The sequence below is a fragment of the Fusarium tjaetaba genome (genome assembly GCF_013396195.1).
Source record: "Fusarium tjaetaba strain NRRL 66243 chromosome Unknown NRRL66243_c0000035, whole genome shotgun sequence".
Classification (NCBI taxonomy): domain Eukaryota; kingdom Fungi; phylum Ascomycota; class Sordariomycetes; order Hypocreales; family Nectriaceae; genus Fusarium; species Fusarium tjaetaba.
This window is the reverse complement of record NW_023501231.1, coordinates 58,050-82,383: the sequence shown is the minus strand read 5'-3', so window position 1 is coordinate 82,383 and position 24,334 is coordinate 58,050. Positions and strand designations below refer to the sequence as shown.

Here is a 24,334-nt window from a genome sequence, read left to right as displayed (position 1 = left end):
TTAGCCCATAAGCTTCAGCCTTCAGCCGCTCGTTAGCTTGGTCCATCCACAAAGCAGCTCGTCGGAAGAATCAGGAATGAACATGGGAATGCCTAGTAATTTCGTGTCTTGTGGTCTAAAGAATTATTCTTGCTGAGTGGCGTATTCAGCGAGGCCAAAGCGATTAACGAGTCCGGCATCATGGATATCGTTATGGCTGAAGATAATATGAGTCAATGAGTTAATACCATGACAAGGCCGTGATAGGCTATTTTAAACATCAATTCGCACAACTATCATACGCCTTTTGCAACGTTGTATCATGTGGCTTTCATAAGACAAGAGGCCAGCTTCAATCAATGCCTCAAATCACAGGTCGTTTTGTCAGTAAGATATGTTTCGTGACCATTTTCGCATTACAGGCAATAGTCGGACTTTGTATTAAAATCAACGATCTTCCTAACGCAATCAGGAACAGTAGACGATCAACTCCGCAAGACCAATCGTCTTGCATTACCCACTCGTTCTAGAATACTTCCATTCTTCCCTTTCGGCTCTGAGTTCTTATCAATCCCTACCCCGCTCCCTCTCTGCGGAAACCTACCCGTCAAGTATGGAGAGTCACAAGGATGCCATTGTTTTGTTTTGTTCATGCATCAATATTATTGCCATTGACCATTTCTGTGCCTCTTTTGTGTTTTAATTCCAAGTGTGATGTCATCGTCTACAAGAGCTAATGCTACGAGACCAAATAATGCAAGGAAGCGTGTTCCCAAAGCGTATGTTCTTATCTTGACGATATGGGCTGAACAACTGACTTTTGAGATTATCAGCTGTGTAAGATGTCGAGATCAGAAGATTAGATGTTCTGGGTCGCAGCCATGTCAGCAATGTGATAAGAGGGGGTCAGTGTGTCAATTCGATGATGAATCACGTAAAGTTGTCGTTTCGAGAGGGTAAGTCAATACCAAGAACTGTTGACGGAGCCTCACTTACACATTTCTTCCAGGTACATCAACCGTCTTCAAGAGAGGTTGGCGGCTTTAGAGAGCAAGTCAGAAGAACACTCCCTCGTTGAAGCTACAACTGGCGGTTCAAGGAGCACCGATTTGAGTAAGTCTTTGTTGGTCGCCCATTGGCCTTCTACTAAGAGTACCAGGTGATCGTGTACCACTATCCACTGAGCGTAATGAGATCTCAGAACAAGTGATAAAGACTTCAGCTTCAATATCACCATATAGAACAGCCGAGGCACAAGACCAACGACAACTTAATGGTGAAGGCAAAGCTCCTCTCACGAATCCTTTGGCTTTCCACACGTATGACTTTGTTCCAAGCGTCACAGGGCACATCCGTAAGTCCATACTCACTCACCCAAGGAGTCAGTATCTCAAATGAAGGATTAACTTATCGTCAGTTTTCATGGGAACATCATCAAATTGGTCCTTCAACAAGCGAGTCTTGACCATGACCCACGAACGTGTCAAAGGCCGTCCATTGTCAATGCACAATCTGCACTTCGCCGGTACTGAGGGAAAGGTCTTCGATCTAAGATGGGATGGAACTAGAAAGTTGACGGCACAGGATGCTCCGGACATGTCGGCCCTGCCAACTAAAGACTTTGCTCTGTATCTCATCAACTCGGTCAAGTTTCACTGCGGTTGGCTATACAGCCTATTTGATGAGGACATCTTCATGGAACGCTTCCGTCTATTCCACCAGAAACCTACCGAATATGCGCGTGCAGAACCTTTGTGGTTCATTCACTACCTTCTTGTCCTGGCGTTTGGGAAGGCTTTCGTGGTTCAGTCAACCAAGTCGAGACGGCCTCCTGGAGGTGACTTCTTCGTACAAGCCATGAAGCTCATGCCTGACTTCAACTTCTTTGATTGCGATATCATAGAGGAGATGCAGGTTCTTTGCTGTGCTGCTCTGTATCTGCAATCTGTGGATCACATACAACAGGCATATCGTCTGGTAAGCAACTGGCTCTTTTAATATGTATAGTAACTAATGGCATCAGGTCTGCTCCGCACTTCGTCATGGCTTGGAACACGGTATGCATACTGAGATGCAATCCGATTCTCTTGACGCGGCTTACGTACAGAGAAGCCGACATGTGTTCTGGACACTCTATATCCTCGAACGCCAGCTGATTTCTCTCCTGGGACTTCCGCTCAGCATAGCTGACGAGACGATAAGCGCACGCTTTCCCGACTTTCCAGGACAGCCGCAAAAGTTAGAGGCACTGAAGATACATGTTGACTTCTGCAGGGTACTTGCAAAGATAAATCAGAGTACGTATTCTTGTGCTGCAGAGACACGGTTGCTAACAATCACAGCTGTGTATGGCCTTGAAGGAAAGCTCGACAGTCGATACCTCGGTGCTACCCAGTCAGTTCTGAAGAGTATCGCGACAGTGACAGAACGATTAAACAAGTCCTTTGAGATTCAGGCAAGCGAGGGGATGGCTGGTATATCGCGAATATCAGCACATCTCCATTTGATGCAACACCAAGTAAGTTCGTCTGTCTCCCTCTGACTGCCCACTTCTAACAGAACAAGTGCATCATTCTAACTACAAGACCACTTCTTTACACCTTTCTACTTTCGAGGCTCGGCCACTTAGAGGTAGCTTTGATGCATTGGCTACAGTCAGAGAGTGTGAAAGGGCTAGTCCAAATGTGCACCGAGTCTGCTCAGCAGATTTTGAGAATCCTCTCTAGTCTTTCTGAGCAAGGGCTTTTAGGTGAGGTCTCCTGTCTCAGTATTCATTTTGAGCGTGTTACTTATTATCGAATAGAAACATTCCTGAAGTTCGATCAGGACGCCGCTTTCAGTGCTACGATCGCACTGCTTATGGCCGCTGCTATTGACTCATCACTTCTACCAGACCATACTCCCTGGACGCAACGCGCCTACGGTCTCTTCGACGAGATGAACTCGAGAGGAAATCTCGTAGCCAATATGGTAGCTGCTGAACTGAAGCAACTAGAAGACTTACTCAAAAGCTTCCTCACCAGCAATGACTCGAGGCCTGTCGTTGTGACACAGGGCCCGAACACGCCTCGGCAGGGTTTTATGAATGACATAGACAGTGGCACAGGCTCTGCTACTGATTATGCCGAGCCGTTCAGCCTCGAGTCGGATGATGACTTTGGATTGGGGCTGAACTATGAGCTTAGTGCAGAACAGCTCTTGAATATTGCTAATTCGCTGGATATTGATAGCTTGACATGGCCGTGGCCGGAGGATCCGATGGCTGAAGATGTGGATGGTGTATGTGAGTAGCGAAAAGGACAATCTTGATACAAACATTATAATTGAGATTCATCGCTGGACTTTTTGTATCTCTGAGCACTATGTTTTGTTCTCTTCTACTCCTCGGAGGGCACAGTTGACGTCAAAGGTCGTCCTTTTGTCATGCTTTCTAGGCAGTCATTGAACGAGATAAACTTCTGATACCATAAGTCAAGTCAACGACACAGCTGTAGTTTCTTCGAACTGCTCACAATAGCTTTGATAATGGACTAGTTTCCTGCTTCCATACACAACTCACGAGTATATCACTGAAGATGGAGGACATATGAAGGTGAGTCGAATGCGAGAAAACTTCAATAGTATGCTATGAATAGTCTCCGACACCTATGGAATACATCCGTAACCAAGACCCCGACACCATCATACAACTTTCAAGACGTGGTATCTACCACAGTTGGACATAAGTGAGGAAACGCCTCCACTTAGGCTTAGCATAGTACTCGTCGAGCTGCTTGATCTCATCGACGCTCAAGTGTCGTCGACCGGTGAGACAGTCGGCGGTGGCAGGATCTCTCCAGGGAGTTCGGAAGATGACCTTGTATCCAGCAGTGAAGCCAAAGATGACGAGAACACCAATCATGTACTGGAAGAAGTTGGAGGCAGAAAAGCCAGCGCCACCCTGTGATGTATTCGTTAGATGATTATTCATATAGATTGAGGACTGTTGAGGAGGTAACTTACGACAGGCTTGATTCCGGAGTAGATACAGCAGACCAGCAACATGACGGAGATGAGCATCAACCATGCTGGTGCAATGGGCCAAGCACTCGATCTCCAAGCATAAGTCTCTGAGAAGAGTTTGTCGTTCTGAGCCTTCAGAGCACAGTGGAATCGGTAGTTGGTGAAGGAGATGATGATCCAGTTTGTGAAGAAAGAGGCGCTTGTAATGGAGATCAGCCAGTTCAAGACAGTAAGGCCACCAGCTACAGCAATGTTAGCCGTGCTTCTCAGAGTGCGAGGGGCCACTTACCAGAAAGTTGAATGTATCCAAGAATGACAGCCACAACAGAAGTGATGATCAAAGCAAGTCTGGGACGGCCCTTATCATCGACATGTGCAAGGCGTGTAGAGATGAGACCCTGATGAGCCATAGTCCGCAGGACTCGTGACGAGAGATAGACTGACTCGGCAGCGATGGCAAGGACACCACAGATCATTCCAGCGTTCAGGAGAGAAGAGATACCGGGAATTCCAGAGTCTGTAACGGCAACGACGAAGGGCGAAGCAGCGACACCACCTCCACCGAGAAGACGAGGGTCGTTGGAAGGAACAAGGATGGTGATGAAGACGACGCTGAGCATGTAGATGAAGTTGACTCGGAAGGGGACAAGCTTGGTGGCGTGAGCGAGGGAGAAGCGTGGGCTCTCTGCTTCGCCGCCCATGATACCGATGAAGACTTGGTCACCGACGGCCCAGGTAGCCAGGAGTGCACAGTTGGCAAATCCCTGAAGTTGTTAGCAAGAAGAAATTCAAAAGATTGTTCTTCAAACTTACAGAGAAGCCGTTCAAAAATGCTGGTAGGTCAGTCCATGTCTCTCCGTGATGAACATAACCATTGGGACCAGCTCCAAGGACTAAAGCCAAGGAGAGAGTGATGATAATCAAGAAGAGGAAAATCTTAATCAGAGATGTCACATATTCAAACCAGGCGAATACCGTGTTTGGTAGGAGAAAGATGACGAGACAGGCGAACATGAAGATGCTGACTACAAGACTCGTTAGTTAGATTCAAAGGGGCTGATAAGTGAAACTTACGTGATGCAGCCAAAGGAAACGAGCCTTCAGACCAATATCCTACCAAGATATGGAAGAAACCAGCCTCAGCAGAAACAATGGCAGTCCAACCTATGACCAGTCAGAACACATGTCTTAAAATCAAGTTCAGGGGCAACGAACCAAGCCACTCGGCGAAACCTGCTCCAAAAGCCAGAGCGGGATCAACCCAACGATCAGCGTAGTCGATATAGTTTCCCGAAACAGGGAACGCAATGGTCATTTCTGATAACGATTGTAGAACAGCCCAGACACATGAGCACACCATGAAATATGCAATCACCATGTTTCCTGGACCGCCAGTCGCGAGGGCTTTTCCGGTAGCGATGAAGACGCCCGAGCCGATATTGGAACCCAGAGCAATGATCTTGAAAAGGAGACGTTAGCATTGCGAGTGATTTTGGTTTATGGGACTTACATGGACTTGTCTTGGTGTAAAGGATCGATGGAATTGTCCATGTTTGCCCTCTTGCATTTCAATAGCTTGAACTTCATCAATGCTTCGTGAAGCTGCGAGGTCAAGACCATCGTCTTTCGTCATCGAACCGCGGGACTTTTCTGTCATCCCAGCTGGAATGTTGACATCGTGAATACTTTCTCGACGCATGATGAAGGAGAATCTCTCAAAACGAGTTCAAGTTTAGTTAAGCTGTTGTATGGAGATGAGAACCCTGGAGTGGGAGCTTGCTGGGATCCATCTTTTCTGCACGACGGCGATCGTACGTCTTTATACTGTTTTCTTCATACGTGATGGAGCTGTCTCATAATACTAGGGGGGCGAAAGAGTCTGGGGAAATTGTACCAACATGGCGATCGTACCGTGATTGGATTCTACGGGAAAGTATCCGCGAGGGCTATCTCTATATCAAGCATCAAGGCAGGAGGATGAAAGAAAAACATGCTATCAAAACGCTATCAGGCATTTATGACACCCACTGAGTGTTTAAAGTTACCCCGGATTCTACCCCAGCTTCGACTAGGCCAGAACGAGCTAGCTTTCCATCGTCTATCAGTCGAGACTCGTTGTGAGGGTTGTGAACCATTGGTTAGAAGGCATTCTATGTGATAACAGTTGGGTTTAGTCTCTTCGTGGCGCTACGGGTGTTCTTCCGATGATGAAATCGCTGCGCCATATCTTGATCTTATCATGGGTATCTGCCGATAGTGAGGAGGAGCTGGGCCGAGCTAGGCATGGTATCAGTGAGTTGAGCGATAAGCCACTTTTGAGGTGAATAAGGAAGGGTACCGCGAGGGGTGAATCGGGGAAAATGGCGAGAGTCAGTTGGCGTCTATTGCCGTGAGCCAATTCCATAACGGTACCCAACGTCTTCGATCCAGTATCTGATAACTCAACTGTGTTTAGGCAAGTGTTATCAAGTTTCTTGATATAAAGAGGCAATCCTTTTCTTATCATGTCTACGACTCGGCGAGACTTTAAAGTATGATAGCGTCGACTGTCATGAGGCATTCCGTATCTCATCGGCGCGGGGTCCCGATGTCTTGCATCCCCTGTCATGCCTGCCATCAGGTGCTGTATAGGAGGCTCTGATACTTCATGTCATTAGAGGGCGGTTCGCGTCCCGGTGGCGTTCTGCAGCAAGCCTAGACCAACCCAATGGGCTGGGACTCTTTCTGATACGATCATTTCCACGTTGCATGACGCCCACGTGTCAAACAGTCACAATCATCTTCCTCCAGCATATGTACAACATACCACGTGATTGAAATCCTTTCTATCCTTCGTGGATTCTGTTCTCATTGAATCAGTCGAATTATTTGCATTGCATTGTTCCAGTCAAAACCTATGAGCTGAGTCCTGGCAACATCAGTGTTTATGATAGTCTCATGCAATCGAGTTCTCGAACGGCGACTTATCTCAGGTCAAATACATCACGACGGAGTATTTGATACGTTAAGTTTAGCTCGGATTTAATGGTGACTTGAACGGCAAGATCGGCCACCTTCAAGCACAGAGAGCACGAGTGGTGGTGACGGATATCTCTATCTGATTTTCTCCAGCGCCCAACTCTAACGGACCAGACAGAAATACCATAGAAATGCTCTCCAAAAGAAGCAAGTGTCTCTGAAATACGTCAAATATTCTTTCGACTGAGTAATAATTACAAAAGCATAGTGTAAGCGTCTGCGTGGCCAGCTAAGTCATCTTAAGCCACGTCGCGGAAACTTGCAACAAAGAGAACCATATACAACTTTAGATTATATATATCAGTATTGAATGGTATTTTGATTCTTTGAGGTTGCTACGGCCACGAAAGCATTGAGGCACTTGCTCTATGGCAAGTCTCTACTAGAGATAAAAGCACAAGATACTCGCGTCCTTGAGAGGCTGCTCATATTTTCAAAATGCAGTTCTGTGTCATGGGGATACAGCGTTTAGACAGGTTTCGGGGATCTGTTTTAAGGATGGTCTTACGAGGGTCTTTGAAGACCTAGTTTAATTATGAAGTTAAAAGTCCCGCCAGGCTATCAAACAGCTGCGGATATCTATTGTTTGATATATTGATGGCCGTATCTGCCTAAGCGTGCATATTCCGACTTTGAGTCTTTGACAAGCCGGTCATATAGTCATTGTCAATGTGTTGCGTAATACATCTCGTTGGGGTATTGCGAGATTTTGATTCTCATTCGAGAGACTTCGAAGGGACTATTTCCAGAGACATAAACGTTGAGTATAAAGGAGTGGCTTGGAGAATGCGTGTCAGATCCTCGAAGCGCAATCAACAACGAAATCGCCAACGATGACGAACAGTCCCCTCTATGTCTACGGACTACTACTGTATTGGATGCTGAAAAGTCGTGACTCTCGAACCATCTACTATAGGATATACTTATATCCCTCCTCACCTCAGTCGGAGGGAAACAGGTATTAACTTACACAGGATTGGAGAAATAAAGCCAAGTTCATGGCCAATCAAGTGTGCGTCCCTAAAGAACAATTCCATTGTTCTGCCAGAATCCCGGCGTGCTGGGCATGAGATGTGACAGCGAAATCACTTCCCTTACCCTGGAACAGCCTTCCGCCTTGGCCATGCACAATATCTGGCCAAGACACCAGCATCATCCAAAGATAGAACAGCCAGCTCTCTGCCACCTCTTAATAATAGACACTTAACTTAGCGATATACTGACAGCTCGAGGACACACATTTTTACCTCAATTGCCCTGCAACCCAATACGATACACCCAGAGTTCAACCGTGAACAGCGGCATCGCCGAGGTGGCCAAAGCACAGCGTTACCGTGACATGACCAGCGCCCGCAAGAAGCCCCAATGCCAAGGACAACCCCACGACCCCCGATTTCTGCCAACTCGCTCATCTTGGCGATTTGGAACTTCTAGATCCATTTGTATTCGGCGGACGAGGTGTCGTTTAGATAAGGTCAATCCGTGGGGCGAACTGGTCATTAAGCATAACAGCCTTAGTCTTCTGACGACATGATTTGCAGAGGCTTTTGCAACTGGCCGGAGGACCATGAGGAATGCGGCGTAGGTACAGCTACATGCTGCAGGGTCGAATAGCCCAGAGATGATAGGGGCAACGGGATCGACGGGAGGTCAAGCGACCGAGGCAGATAGGGTCCTAGGTACGTACTCCGTGCTCAGTAGCGTAGCCAAGTATACTAAGCGTATGAACAGCCTGAAATGTAGCGGTCATCTTGCCAACAGTCTTGGCTCAAGTCTTGGCGGAGCTGGGGGTTTATATATGCAACAGCTTACTTGCCCCGTGCTCGACAAGTAACAACTCGTTATCATCCGTTGCCAAGTGATAAGGGACTAAGACACGCCGCAATAGAGTTCTACGGCGCAGAGACATGCCTAGAGCGGAAGGTCAGCGGCCGATTCAACCAACCTGCTGTATTGGGACTAAGACTTGATTGAGATACGCGTCAGAGTCAGATACCATTCTGATTCGACAGTTTCGAAATGCTGGTATATGACTACCCTGTATCGACTTTTTCTCGAAAACCTGCAAGGCTGATTGATTTGCAGTAGACTGCATCGGGATCCCGATGGGTGGTTGCATTTGCGCTGTGAGGCTTGATGTATCTCTTGGCTTTGGTTGAAAGTAGATCTGTGTCGGCTTTCGTAATGAGTAAATATCATCTTCGAGCCGCTGGTGAGGTGTAACTAGTCAGTGTGATAAGCTTTGCAAGTAAGTATCAGTCCAAACACATGCCAGTCAGCACTCGCTGGTTGGCTACACTCTACCACACAATGTACTGTACAATGTAGCACCTGCAGCTCGGGTAATTACACGTACACACACTGACTTTTAGGTTGTCAGGTGTGGCTCGTTGAAGGTAAGCTTAATGCTTAAAACAACCCCTGCGGCTCTTCAACAAATGAAGAAAGCGCCGCAGGTTATTGCAGGCAATAATTTTCCTCTCATCGGCCCGTGAATTCGGCCAACTCGGGACGGGTAATGCAAAAGACACTAACAAAAGCTTCCAGCTCGGTTATCGATTACCGTTTGATATGGTGACTGTTCTCTTATTGTCATTTCAAGCTGAGTCGCGTGTCTTCATGCAATGGACACAATAACCTGCAACGTCAGGGGCAACATTTGATAATGTTGGAACTGGTCTTGCGGGGACTGCAAGGGTGCCCAGCCGGTCATGTCCGGCCTTGTCCTAGCCCGTGCCCATGCTTCAAGTCAAAACAACGGGGCCTCAACAGCGATGGCCACAAAAACCTCGCCAGAAGAATTGCATTACGTACAAAACTTTGAGCGACTTCCTCAAAGGACAGTTGCTGGTGGCTCTGTCTGAGGACGATGGAGCTCTCCCCGGATTCATGGCGATTTGCCCACGGGGTAAGGCAGTTTGAGAGCAAACTGTTACGTATTACCCCGTAGATGGGAATCAAAGCAAGATCTCAGAATCTGGAGGATGAAACGTAATGTACTGTAGGTACATCTCTGAAGCTGATGGCTCTCTTTGGGGGAAGCCCGACTGCCGCGGCGGCAAAACAACCGCGCACCGGTATCAATAGTGGGAAACCTGGGCTGGGAACCGGTTTGCAACCGCGTTTTTGCTGTTGAGTTGGTGTTATCACAGTCCCTCTCACAAAGATAGCTTATGTCGCACCACGGTGGGATATGGCTGGGGTCTGTGAGCTTCGACCAACTCAGCATTTCAACCTTTCCCTTCATCAACCCTTCTCTCGTTCGATCGACGTGTGTTGATGACTGCAGGTCCTTTTTGGTTTCATTAGCGCCAATCGGGAAGCCAAACAGCAAGGTAATGGACACTTCGTCACTGCGCCACCCTTCTAGAAGAAAGCTATTTTCTCGGCATGCTTCCCCCCTTGTCAGGTTCTGCAAGATGTGGTAGGAGGCGCCAATTAGCCCTGTCATACTCTAAAATCACCTGCGAATCGCACGAGTGAAGAGTCGTGAAACCGAGGGACAGCATGAGTAGCCCAAGGGATCAACTCAGGTAGACTCATATCGAACACGAGTTACCGAAAGACTGACATGAGGTGACGGTATCACCTAAGAGAGCAGGTGGGGGCTGTACGAGATGGGTAATTTGGGTATCATCGAGACAGATGCCAAGCTGCTTGGAATCATGCTGAGCCAGTGTTTCGGGAATCAGAGACTCCCGAAACGGCGTCAAGTTGATATCTGGCCAAAAAAAACCTAATATGGGAATGTTGATTGGAGGATTTCACTGTAATTACTCTTCCTGTGTGTTGGTCACGTATGGACCCCAAACCTCTACGCATCTCTGAGAGGAGGAACAAAAGTTCGCTCTGTGCACATACGGTTGCATGTGCCTATTGCTGACTGAGTGATAGTGAAAGCTTGGCAGCTGAGATTTAATATTGGAAGCCAGAAGAGTCGAAAAGCATGGGCCGAGTCTCTTAGTGTGTAGATGATTGTATCAGAGTTTTCGTATGGTAAGAGTATCATTCAGTGAAAGATTGCAAAGATAGCCATGGCTTGATCTCGGCTTTTCTCAATGAACCTGAGAAGAATTAAGAAACCAAAGAGGGGCATTATTTGCCTTTCACCAATGTCAGAAGTGACGATGGGGCAAAGTATGGCAGGCAGGAGGTACCTCAACGATGTACCGGTACCTTCCCTCGGAAGTGGAGTAAGGTTTAGCGTCTTTTCAAGGATATCGTTCCTCTCCAAATCTCCACTTTACCTTGAATTAGGTTGATCGTCTTGCATGGCTTGAGCTCTCTCTTGTTTCCCCTGGCCAATGCCTACGAAATGTCTCAGAAACGGTCGAGTCCTTTTTACGAGTGAGCAATGTTGAGCCATGGTAGGTGAAATTAGAAAGTAGAAGGGAGCCCATGGGGCGTAAGAGAGAAAGAGAAAGAGTGAGAGTAATCCATGCGCTTTGATGAGGCGGCACGGGAAGCATGGGTCGTGGCAGCGACTTCCCCAGTCCTTTTGCTGTTTAATGGATGATGTTGCCTCTTCCCAAATCTCATTCTCACTCTCATTGCATGCGTCGTTCTTTCCCACGAAACAAGGGGTGTGCATAACCGCGACATCGATACTGAATCCATCGAATCGGAATCATGTTGCCCCTTCCTTCCCTTCGCCTTGTCCTGGTCGCATGTCGGTGATGGTCTCCGCTCCGCCATCTGAATCTTTCGACCTACCCCAATCATCCATGTTCCTCCGTATCGCGGCTCTTGGCACTTCGGACACTCTCCTCTCTCTCTCCACTGCGCTTCTACGGATGCGCTTGAAGGCTTCCAACTTGTTGGTGATCGGCGACATACAGGAAACTAGGGGCATGCCTAGTAACCTAGTCTAGTCAAACCTGGGGCCTCACTAGAACTTCGACTCGAACGAATCCATCCATCCTTTCCACTATGGCGGCCGTCTTCGCCTCTAGGGCACAGACTCTAACGAGACCCCGGGTCGTCTTGGTCTTCTCCCTCGTCCAACTTATATTTAAGAAGACTCGTTTCCCTCGTTCATGACCGTTGTTCCCGCCCATCACCGTTTCTTCTTCATCCAAAAGACCAAGGTCACTTGACCTTTCTTATCATTCTTTAAGCCCTGACTCTTCAAGAGTTACCCACAGGGGAAACGTCAAGATGGAATCAAAGAGTTCCAGCGACAACCCGACCAACGTGTCCCAGGAGAAGGGCACTACCATCACCGAGCACCCTGGCGATGTCCAGACCGGTGGTGGCTTCGCCTTCCAGGAGGAAAGCAAGTGGACCCGAAATGGTCTCACTCTCGAGTCCTTCCAGCGCCGCAAGGACACTGGTGACCATGAGCTTGATCGTCGTATGAAGCCTCGCCATCTTCAGATGATTGCCATCGGTGGCTCTATTGGTGCTGGTTTCTTCGTCGGTTCAGGAAAGGCCCTCTACACTGGCGTAAGTCTAGTTTTGTCTGTGCAGTCCATGTCCGATACTAACATGTTCCAAGGGTCCTGGATCTGTTCTCATCGACTTCATCATTATCGGTGCTATGATCTTCAACGTTGGTATGTTCACGTACCTAACCCCACAATCCCTACCGGAAAACTAACAGCTGTCTGATAGTCTTCGCTCTCGGTGAACTTGCCGTCATGTATCCCGTGTCCGGTGGTTTCTATATCTACTCGTCTCGCTTTATCGATCCTTCTTGGGGTTTTGCCATGGGTTGGAACTATGTCGCACAATGGGCTACCGTTTTACCACTCGAACTGACAATCTGTGCTGTCTGTATTGAATATTGGAATGATGAGCTCTCGCCCGGAATCTTCATTGCAATCTTCCTTGTTGCCATCATTCTCATCAACATCTTTGGCGGTATCGGATACGCTGAGGAAGAGTTTTGGTCATCTTGCCTCAAGCTCGGAGCTACTGTGGCTTTCATGATCATCTCTCTCGTCCTTGTCTGCGGTGGCGGCCCTTCCCACGGTCGATACAACGAGTACTGGGGCACACGCTACTGGAGAGAGGACCCCGGTGCTTTCAAGAACGGTTTCAAGGGATTCTGCTCTGTCTTCGTCACTGCTGCCTTCTCTTTTGCCGGTACTGAGCTTGTTGGTCTTGCCGCTGCTGAGTCTGAGAACCCTACCAAGGCTCTGCCTGGTGCCATCAAGCAGGTTTTCTGGCGTATTACCCTCTTCTTCGTTCTTGGACTCTTCTTCATCGGCCTTCTCATCAAGTCCACCGATGACCGACTCAACATCTCCGGTTACTCCAACGCCAAGGCCTCACCTTTCGTCCTTGTTGGCGAGTACTCCGGCCTTACTGGTCTCGCTGACTTTATGAATGTCATTATCCTGGTCTCTGTTCTTTCTCTCGGTGTGTCTTGCGTTTACGGTGGCTCCCGTACCCTGACTGCCATGGCTCAGAACGGATATGCTCCCAAGGTGTTCACCTATATCGATCGTGGTGGCCGCCCCCTTGTTTCCGTCGCTGTCCACATTCTCATGGGTTTCATCGCTTTCGTCAATCTTGATCCCAAGGGTGGACAGATCTTTGACTGGCTCCTGGCTCTTTCTGGTCTCTCGACCCTGTTCACCTGGGGTTCTATCTGCCTTGCCCACATTCGCTTCCGCAAGGCTTGGGCCCGACAAGGCCACACTCTGGATGAGATTCCTTTCAGGGCCGCTTTCGGTGTTGTCGGCTCCTGGATCAGTCTCGGCCTCATCTGTCTCGTGCTTATTGCCCAGGTAAGTCATCGCGTTCCACGATCAAACAAACACGATGCTAACAAAGTCAATAGTTCTATGTTGCCATTACTGCTCCTCCTGGTGAATCTGGTATGGGAACCGTCGAGGGCTTCTTCATCTCGTACCTCGCTTTGCCTGTTGTACTTGCCTTCTGGGCTATTGGCTATTTCTGGAAGCGTGAGGGCTGGTTGTCAATCGACAAGATCGATGTCGACACTGGCCGACGTGAGCACAACTGGGACGAGATCAACGCTTACCGTGCCAAGGTTGCCACTTGGCCCGCTTGGCGACGCTTCCTCAACAAGATCATGTAAAGCCTTGGTCTTGTTATGAAGTTTGTTTCTCTCATTTGCGTACTAGAGGCGCTTTGACTTGAAGCGTATATCATAGAACCAATCTCCTGTATATCTTTTATCGTTAGATACCATAATAGCATGATATTGTGCCAGTCTGAATATCTTTTGCCCTGTATAGTTGTTACTCGGAGACGTAATGAATGAGACTGATGATTATGTAGTAACAAGGCCATGCCTGCCCTTGGCCGAGCAAGGATGTTATGCCAAGAAGTCACAATCGTTGGTGAAAAGGTGACAAGAAGTTCACCATGGCTATGGTAAGGGCCAGTTTGGTTTGGAAATGTTCTACAAGAGCCTCTTATAAACTTTAAAGGATGAAAACTTTTCTCAAGATGTGGTCAAACGCGCCCTATGTTCACTTCGATGTTGACATTGTGTGGAGATGACGCCCTGGAAGCGCGCCCTATGTGTCAGTATGGGTAGATGGTGGAGTTTTGGAGATTGCGTCTTCGCTTCAGATAGTCACGTGTGGGAAAGAAGGACTGAGTCGAAGACTGAGTTGACAAACATCTACTACTTATATCTCAAGTGTCTTGTTGACTTGGTTGAAGCAGATATCTGAGTTGCGATGTTGAGGGTTGTACACGGCCTCGGTCCAAAGAGACTGTCTGAGATGACAACTCTGCCTCGACTTGAGCAGAGTACCTACCTGATGGGCATTCGTAAGTTGTCTCTTCACCCCATTCCTCAGTGACAAGACCCAATGGAAGAATACGGGGTTCGTATTACAAACTCCAGGTTTGAGGCGGATCTTGTTACGTACAAAGTCAAACACATTGAGAAGAGGAAGCAAGATCGGTAACAGCGGATATCCTGGGGTAATAGGTAATAGAATCCACAGACCTCAACGACCATAACGCGACTTCACATGTTCACCAAGACTTGCAGTCGTTGAGAGTACGTAATATAATACGGAGAATAGGAGACATGAACCATGCTCCCACATCTCGGCGTCCTTGGTTCTCCAAATCGCGCCACGACACGCACGACAGCTCCCTCCTGAGGGGTACCCAAGGTAATTCCCTCAGACAAAATCACTCAAGTACAGTACTTAGTCCCCGGAGCATGCACCCCAGAACAGTTCAAGGGCCAGGTCCCACCGGATAAGCTAGATAAATAAGCGCTCTACCAAGAATTCAAGGTTAATCTCAAGCGTAGTTCTTTGTACGTATTTTTTACATGATGGAAATTGGAGATGATGCGGGGTTGTTATCATTATTGGGGACGTGCGGAGAACGGGAACGGGAATGGGCTGAGGGGTCTTGCAGGCGTCGAAGGAAAGTGTGTACAGCATCGAGCTGGGTAATTGGTGTTGGCTTCCCCGGGCACCGCCTCAAACCCTGGTTTCAGGGCCTTAATACGGTGAGTTGCTGTGAATTAGCGTCTTGGGTCGAATGGGGTGTGTTCGTGGAACGGTCAAATCCCGAGGGTTGTTGGTTGTGAGAAAGGTGAAAGGAGTGTTGAATTCGCATGTGGTGAGGTAGAATTTGTACAATGGACATTACCCCTGTAATCCATGCTCTTTTGGGCATTCTCCAATTCATAACTCCAAACGGCTGATGTTCTTCCGTGTTTCCAGAAGCTTTCTATACTGAGATGTCTGTTGAGAATCACCAATACTTCATCTTATACCAACAACTTGTGTATTTCGGTCGCCAAGAACACTATAACAACGTTTAACTCCTCCTCCACTTCCCCAGACTTCGCATCTTCAATTATGAGATAGAATGCAAAGATCTCAACTATTACTCAATTGTCTGTGACAGACAAGGGTACATTCCCATGGGGTTCTGCTTCAGCCGCTGCAAGCCGCTGTGCCGAGCAGAGCACCCCTTGTGAATGGGGTTTTTTACGCAACAGGAACTTTGTGAAATAAACTCGTGGGCTATCTCGGTGATCGTGATCTTATGGAGCTGAGATCCAGAGATTCTGGGGAAAGTGGTTCCGTAGGGCTGGGGGATGGAGCTGTGATGTAATGAGAACGTGGGTGAGGATATCACGAGTTTTGTGGTAAGTGCAACAGGTGCGTGGATATTCGTATCTGAGCAGAGGATTCTCATATAAGATCACAGCTAAGTAAGTTTCTGAACATGTTGCCTAACTGGCAGTTCGTCACTATGTGAGATGCAATGCAGACAGTGTTCTTTGCCTTGGTCACCTAGTCATAGTATTCCGCCAAATAGGCTGGATGATCACTATGAGTCACTGCCCCGAGGACTACTTGTACTCTCTCCTCTCTTTCTTAATCCGAAGCGATATCGAAGGCCACTCATTTGCCCAAAATATCTCTCGAAGATAGAGCTCTCAGTCCACGTCTTTGTTGTGCAAAAGCAACACCTCGACCCCGATGCCCGACAAGGCCACAAGAGTTGGAGTTGTCAACAAGGTACTGTTTCTTCAGCAGCACAGGTAAATCTCACAACCCCCACTCGATTTTAGGTGCATTGCTGACAGTTCAGAGCTCATATAGAGAGGTATACGCTGTTCTTAATATCGATTCGTGCCTCCAAATGTGAAGACATAGGTCGTTTCACTACCTTAGACTTCTAGAGGACCAGCTGCTACCAAGCTCAAGCACGGTTCTTGCCTTCCCTTTCATTAAGAAACAGTTATGCTTATCTTTTAAGGTTAGCTGGAATAGAGTTCTGGAAGGAGCATGCTTCCAAAAGGGTATACAGTCCAAAGGCAGGAAGTCAATTATCACGTGGGAAAGCTCAACGTCTAAATTAACGACGCATCTACAAACAGATCAAAGATGACCTGAAAAACGATCATTCGAGGCCATTGATTGTATGTATATCAACAGCAGCTTAATGGAGTTACTCATGGTTACCGATTGGAGCCGCTCCAGTGACACAGCCGTTGGCAATCGAGTTTCAGCGCCTCAACACCACAACGACTTGGTGATAACAGAGGATGCACAAAAGACACAGTCGGCAAAATGAAATGCTCTCATTGGAGCACTTGGTAATGCGTAATCTGGGAATCGAACCCAGGGCTCCCCGACGCTGCTCGAATGGCAACGGAGAATTTTACCACTAAACCAATTACGCTGGTTGTTTGATGGAGATGCATGACACAATCGGCCAACATGTCGGTAGAGAATGAGAAATGCATCTTCCTTATTGTCGACGCCTGGAGTCTGACAAGTCTGAAGCTGTGCTTGTCCATCCGTGGTATGCCATACGGTGGAGGGTATGTTCGAGCCAAGCCCAGGAATGCCTTTGCGAATGGCTGGGGTACATACGAGGCTTGAGTTTGTGGCGAAACGTTCCTAGAAAACGACAACCAAAACTTCAGGGAGGCAGCTACAGAGTCATGTATCTCTTAAAACATCCAGCAGAGTTCCCTCATGCTTAGCGGTGGTGGTATCTACTTGGAGCTGTATCTGTCAGAAGATCTTGATACCTGACATCAGTGTTCTATGTTCTAATACCTGGATTTGGAAACATCAACTGATAACTACTTTCGCGTCCGAGTTAACACTGGGTATGACATTGAAGTACTTCAGTACTCCTTGACAATCCACAGTCTCGTTCAATAGCTTGGTAGTATTTGCTGGGTACGCACTCTTGTATAACTCCTCCGATACATTGGGGATGCGCTAGAAAAGGAAGCAGAATCTCTGTAAGGAGGACTCGTCCCTTGGAAATCGATGTCTTCAACCACGTCGTATGTCTAAATCTACCCTGGCCTGTATTTACTTATGTCCGCCCGTGCATGATCTGTTCAGGTACTTGATTGCGAGGTAACTGGGTTTCCTGGTTGCTGATATAAACACCTCAATGGTATAGCATGGTAACTAAACCTTTGCTCGATCCATGATGGGGTTGGAAAGGTATTTGATCAACAGTCGCTTGTACAGGGCGGTGCAAATATCCTCTTGTCGCGTCACGTTGATATAGAGCTGTTCTAGAGATCGATGTGTCTATACGATTCGTGTGTCACAAGAGCTCTTACCACCCTTCACCCCGAATGCTACAACTCATTGAAGTTGATGATGCCTACGAAGATCACTTATCAAGATAATCTAGTCAGTTCTCCTGTATCTTCCTCACAACCTGGATAAGAGTCTCTCCCAGGCTCTCTCTGATTGAGAGAGTTGGCGACGAGCCTGGGTGTCATGATGCACATGACCAGTGACTCCGGATCGAAACTCATCATTTTCATGGATTCGGATTGTTAAACATATGATATGCAGTCAATCTTACCTACTAGTCTTTGTGGTTTTCTCGTCATGCGCAAGAATTTACCATCGCGGTCATGTCGTACAACATTCGGCTTCGCGACTTATCCTTCGCTTGTGGTATTGATCAGCATTTTTCTCATCTGACAGAGTACAGCAGCTAATGTAAAGTATTTTATCATAGTTATTGAACCCAGTTTGATGGTATTGCATGTGTCTGTTATGCCAGTTTCACCAAGTAGACTCTAAAGACTCACTACCCGTCATCACCGCTTCAATGGTATTGTTCACTGAAAGTGGAGGTTGATGGAATCACGGAGTGAATCCAGATATGGAGAGTCATAATATATAAGGGCCTCTATTCTCGATGAACACCTTCTATTCGAGCGAAGTGGCTGATATCATGGAAGAAGGTTACTGCCCATCAAGTGATATGGGTGGGAGACGTCTGGCCTCAGAATAGGCAAGCAATGCCATCAATAACCGAATAATCTTTGATGGGACTTCACTCAGACCTTAGAAACTTACGGGCCGAGTAATTTCAGCTCTCTCTCGTGGATTTCCTCAGTTCGATGGGTTGGTATATATACACGCAGTGTCCTTCGAGCCAGAAGACCTGAAAGGTACATGCCATTGACCACGATAGTACTTACAGAACCACGCAGTTTCGTTGCTAAATAATTTGAACTTATCGCGTAGCCAGAGGCCAAAGAAGTGAGTGAAGATTAGCATCACCATAGTGTAAGTCTTGTGCCCGTGTATGCGAGCGGGAGGATGACAGACCTGGGGAAATCCGGGAACTCTCTTGTGACAATGGACAACAAGCCTTTTGAGATATTATACCTTACAGATTTCAAGGAAAGTATAATACATATACTGACAGTTTGGGTCCAGAATCTGAGGTTTAGGCTAGATTATAGTTACAAGTACTTCCATATCAGCCTACCAAGAAGCCACCAGAGCAAACATTCCGTTGCACACGCAATGTCTGGGGAAGAAAAAAGACTAGAGAATTATCATAATGTAACGTCAATTTCGTATCAATGATTATCGTAATACGAGATTCACAGTGAATGTTTCTCGTAAATAGCGATTACGCAAGCCACGTTACGAACACTTGTCCTGGGAATCTGAGACCTTTGTTGGCACACACAACGGCCAAGCCAACAGCGTCGAAAGAATTAGCATACAATACAACTCAAACAAAGATTTTTTTTATCTCTAGTCCATTTCAAGTGCTGAATAGTTATTGTCGTCACTTTTTGGGTGTCAATAAACACAAACACCAGTCAGAATACATACAGCAGGGGTGCACGTGATAACTACAGCCATGGCCCATTTCTCTGTCGCAACTCGTCCTCCTTCAACATTATCGTACCTCTCACCCTTCAGCTCCCCTCCTATGGAAGCGTCACCTCTTACTCGCCAGCCTCAGCCCGAGGTCTTTACCCCCAAGATCATCCAGCTCTACGATTCTCTCTTCAAGGTAAAACACCATCACTCGACTCTGTCACTGCCCCCATCATGAACTAAACACCAAACTGCTAGGTAGATATCCGCAACCGCCGAAACCTCCATGCGCCCGCCTCGACTGATCGCCCCTTTTGCTCGGATTAGGATGACTACGACGACGAAGAGAAGACGGATGGCTTCTGGACAGAGTTTTTCCTCCTCAGACCCGATCGCGCCGCCCTGAGACGTATCCTTAACGAGTTGAGCCCCAGCCATGTCTTGTCGCTCGATGTGCGGACGCAGGAGCTCTTTGCGAGGGGTATAGCTGCGCTCAAGGGCTCGCATAGCCTTGCGCAGCTGCACGCCCTAGACGTGAGTCGTATACGACCGCAATGCAGTACGCGGATTGGTCCTAACAGCCGATAGACGCTCAGTGTCTTTCTATCATGCCTCCTCTCCAAACGATACCCGCATCCGAGCTCCGATATCATGGTTCTTCTTGCAGGACTCGATCAGATCGATGCCGTGTTCACCGACTTTGTCAGCGCTGTGGAGGCTATAATAAAGAATAGCAAAGAGTGTAAGGCTCAGTATGTATCCTGAGGTGGCTCAACTGACTCGGAGCAGTGGAAGTTAGATACAAGGCAGTTGAAGTGCTGTTGGCGGTAACAGCTGGGGCGTACCAAACAACACTGTTGACGTACCTGATTCAAAGAGATCTATTCCCTGCAGTCATGAAGGTACACAATACTGTACAAATCGAAGCGTTCCAGGCTAACAATGTCAGTTCGTCCAAGACGCAGAAACGTCAGATCAAGTCCTACAACCCTTCACATTACTAGGCCTCCTAGCAAACTACAACAAATTCGAGTTCCAGAATCCTTACCAGCAAAGATTAAACGACTTTGTTAACGAAGCCGTGATTCAAAAGATCCTGGGCGCAGTAGGACAAGCGTGTCAGATAGTTCGGTCTCGATACATCACGATCCAAGACGATCTTCCTGAAGGCTGGACCTTCAGCGCTACTCTCAACATGATCGGACTCGGCGCGATCGCTCCCGGGCCAAGACCTGTGAAGAAGCCTGTGTATGATGTTGAGACTGCCAAAGCTCTCTTCACCAAGCTGTGAGTCAAACATCCCTTTGTGCTACCACAACATACACTGACATTGTGTTAGACCTGAGGAAGAAGCTGCTGTTCTCCTAGCTACTTACGACTTCACCCACGCCAACAAGCTCTTCTGCTTCAACCTAGTAACACAGGCAGCTGAACCAGGCGCTGAGCAACCCATCGCCAGCTATGTCTCCCTCACCTCCTATCTCCTCCAACACGCCTACCTCTCACCCCGCGCCACATACTACGCCCATCTCAACCTCATGGTCTTCCGCCTCCTGATCGAAGATCCCACAATCTGCAAGCGTATCTGCAGCGATGAATCTCGCGTCGCAGTGCGTCTGTGTCGACAACGGCAGCCTTACCTTCCACTCGTCAAAGGCGAGCGGGTCCTCGCCATTTCACTTCTAGACACTATGATTGACGGTGTGAATCATAATCTCCGTCGTCGTCTTGATGTCAGTCTTTACACGCTCTGCTTCGGCATCATGCTTCGTATTATCTCATATCTCTCTCGTACACGCACACGGCTGGAGTATCATTGGCCTGAGTTCTTCCGGTCTTTGCTCTCTATTGTTCGCTTCCTGGCTACATACACAGCCGATCTGAAGGATCTACCACATATCGATACTCTTCTCGACCACGTTGTTAATCTCATCGCCCTATCCCTCTCCGCTGGTGAAGCTTTCCTCCCTTCGCCAGCAGATTACGACGATCTGTTCTACAAAGTCGTCGAGTCCGGCGAGGTTCTCACCAAGTTCAAAGAGAACTACCGCCTGGGGAACCGTAACAGTAACTCCATTAATACGCTTATCAACGTTAGTGCGCATTACAACCAGATGCTTTCAGAAGGTGGTGCGAATCGTCGTAAGCCTAGTCTCTTGACGACACAGGAGGTCACGGAGGTTATTCGTCAGGGTTACGAGACGTTGAGTATCCAGGCGAAGGAGGGACTGGATTCATGGGAGAGATACCGGGAGGCGGATGAGAGGACGTTGCTCAAGAAGATGGCGAGAGCAGCTGTTGGTGATGTGCGAGTTATGGTTGAGCGGTAGATTGTCTAGGTAGTCTAATGTCATCATGAGACGGTCCAGATTGAACTCTGAGGAGTACATGAATTGCATTCACAAGTTGTGATCTGTCCGATTACCCTATTCCTATTGTCCTTGGGTGAACACTTTCTGCTAGAACATCTCAGAGATAGGCAAATCATGACTCCATCCTGAGTCTGATGCTCACTGTCGACTCCAACTCAAGTCTCAGCACTCAACCGAGTCATGCCGACTCTCATGACTCTTCACCAACCTCATAGCTCAACCTCTCCTCTCTCATGACCCATCTCTCCAAGCATCTTCCCTTCCCATCAACACTTCATTACGAACACGCAACGCACAGTCTCATAGAACCTTGATCCTTCAAACGACATTGCGCAGAAGCTCGGCTAGTTCGGCTGGTCTCCACGCAGCGTCGCAGCACTTAAATATGTAGTAGTCTACTATCTCGTCTCGAAGCTTTGTCCATCTACTGAGCCTCCACCTAACTCACTCACTAGCCATTTCAAGATAGCAGATCGCAGTTCCTTCATTCGAGTCCATCGCGACCCAATCTCTTGGTAAATGGGAATCGAGATTATCTTGCATTGCCAGATTTGATCACGTGCCTAGGCCTAGTCTCTCTGGCAGCTGAATTGAATCATTACGTCTTCTGATAGACAGAGTTAGCTAGTTTTCAGCTGCGACTCTTGTCAAACCGGCTTCTCAATTGCTCAAACAGTTAACTCATGTGTCTTGAAACACGTCGAGTCACCGTAAAGCCAGACTAATTCCATTGTTAGCACGAACCACAAAACAAAAAAATCAAGTCCACTCGTCCCGCCGCAGGCGAGAGTTGAAAAGTGTCGCACTAAGCCTCTTGACAGGAGACAAGGGTACCTTACCTATGTAACCACGTGGACGGGACAGATGAAGGGAGAAAAAAGGCCCTTCCTTGTAGGCCTCACTAATCCAAGGCAACGTAGTGGACTGGAGAATTTGGTGAAGCTGATACAGATACAGATACAATTCCTCCACCAAAAGATGAGATAGGCTCATCAGAATTGAATAGCACCACCAACAATGTAACCATGTTTTTAAGTTAGTTAGAGGGGACAACATGGGCAGTTTCGCGGTATCGGTATCACGGGGACGCCGTTGATCCCTGGGTACTCTTGGATCCGGTTCCGAGGGGAGGGGAGGGGATGGAAGGGGAGGGTGTGTACGATGTGATATCTCATCTTTTCTCCCTCTCTTCCTTTCTTTCGCTTGGTGAATTGGTTGATTCCGACAACACGGTGACGAGACGAGGCTCCCATGCTTGGCTCGTTGCTTGGTGCCACAGGCTTGACTACCCGGGAATCTCGAGTGAGTCTAGCTTCGGTGTACTCTATCCATGAGGGTTCTCAGTCTCTCTCTCTCATCTCGTCTGTTGATCGGCTCTTGTCAAGCTAGAATCGTCATCGGCAACATCGCGACTGAATTTGAAACCATTCTCTTTCGTTAATCTTCGGTCATATCCTTTGCCGAAGTTCAGGTCCAATTCGTTGTCTGAACAATTCAAACAATGTCTCAGGCACATCTCAAAGCGGTATTCCGTTTCTATTGAGTTAGTCTATGCACATATGCACTTCCAATGCAGAAAGGGCTTATCCGTTAGCACTGCTGCGTTACCATTGCTACCGGCAAAAAGCAAAAGGTCTTTGATGTTCAGGGTCCTCTTTCGAGCCCAATGAACCCAATCTGTCCCGCGTTATAGCACTAAGTGGCCCTATTTGAGCGATCTATCCTACTGCAACCTCAGCGTTCCCAATTCGAGAACTTCACCAAGTCGATCATCATGTAACAGGCGGGGTGTATGTAATTTACCAGACCAGGCAACACTTATCGTATCCCTACCCTGTCCATTATAATAATCCTCGTCACGGCAGGGTAGCATAAATGAATGGGGAAGCGGTCGAGACGGTTGTAGTTGGTGAACCGAAGAAGCTATGCCCAACATGGTACGGCCTCTGGCTGGAATTGGTCCGGATTGCACGGCTAGATTCCCGCCAACTTTGACAGGCCCGCAAAGGCAAAGGCAAAGGCAAAAGAGCAACTTGAGTGAAGCTATGGTAGGATTTGGGGACGAGGACGAGGACAGGGACAAGGCTGGCCTCGCTCGGCGCTTTTTGAGTTGAACGAGAACCAAGGCGGGGATGGCACAGATCGCCAAAGAGCTCTTGTTGAGTTGACTGACTGACATTCGGTCAACCAAGTTTGTTAGAGTTGGACTTTGAAGAGGATCACTCACTCACAGTCGAGAATCAATTCATGTCGCATTTGACATGCCTCGAAATCCTCAATTGTCAAGCACGTGTCGTTGTTGTTACAACGCTAGAACGCTATTATGATTCACCGAGTCAGTTATCGACTCCTACACTCGTCTGCCGAGGCATTCATGCTCTCAAGAGTCAATAGAAT

General features: G+C 47.8%; 4 protein-coding genes across 4 annotated transcripts; 3 read left to right on the top strand and 1 right to left on the bottom strand.

Annotated features, from left to right (window-relative positions):
• Positions 1-733: 733 nt before the first annotated feature.
• On the top strand, positions 734-3,270 carry FTJAE_1925 (positive activator of transcription; the record flags this gene model as incomplete). The annotated part of the gene is made up of 9 exons (XM_037348065.1): positions 734-758; positions 920-935; positions 989-1,092; positions 1,139-1,333; positions 1,397-1,956; positions 2,003-2,276; positions 2,322-2,497; positions 2,635-2,728; positions 2,783-3,270. The coding sequence occupies 9 exons, from the start codon at positions 734-736 to the stop codon at positions 3,268-3,270; spliced, it is 1,932 nt and encodes a 643-aa protein (XP_037210885.1).
• A 415-nt stretch (positions 3,271-3,685) lies between these two features.
• Positions 3,686-5,680, bottom strand: FTJAE_1924 (amino acid transport GAP1; the record flags this gene model as incomplete). The annotated part of the gene is made up of 7 exons (XM_037348064.1): positions 3,686-3,919; positions 3,982-4,223; positions 4,271-4,745; positions 4,795-5,006; positions 5,056-5,145; positions 5,197-5,440; positions 5,492-5,680. The coding sequence occupies 7 exons, from the start codon at positions 5,678-5,680 to the stop codon at positions 3,686-3,688; spliced, it is 1,686 nt and encodes a 561-aa protein (XP_037210884.1).
• Positions 5,681-12,156: 6,476 nt separating this feature from the next.
• FTJAE_1923 (amino-acid permease inda1) lies at positions 12,157-14,047 on the top strand (the record flags this gene model as incomplete). The annotated part of the gene is made up of 4 exons (XM_037348063.1): positions 12,157-12,444; positions 12,497-12,554; positions 12,613-13,733; positions 13,787-14,047. 4 exons carry the CDS (start codon positions 12,157-12,159, stop codon positions 14,045-14,047), a joined length of 1,728 nt encoding a protein of 575 aa, XP_037210883.1.
• Positions 14,048-19,605: 5,558 nt separating this feature from the next.
• Positions 19,606-21,895, top strand: FTJAE_1922 (UPF0588 membrane protein; the record flags this gene model as incomplete). Its single annotated transcript, XM_037348062.1, has 6 exons — positions 19,606-19,761; positions 19,893-20,099; positions 20,154-20,307; positions 20,493-20,513; positions 20,570-20,852; positions 20,905-21,895. The coding sequence occupies 6 exons, from the start codon at positions 19,606-19,608 to the stop codon at positions 21,893-21,895; spliced, it is 1,812 nt and encodes a 603-aa protein (XP_037210882.1).
• Positions 21,896-24,334: the final 2,439 nt, after the last annotated feature.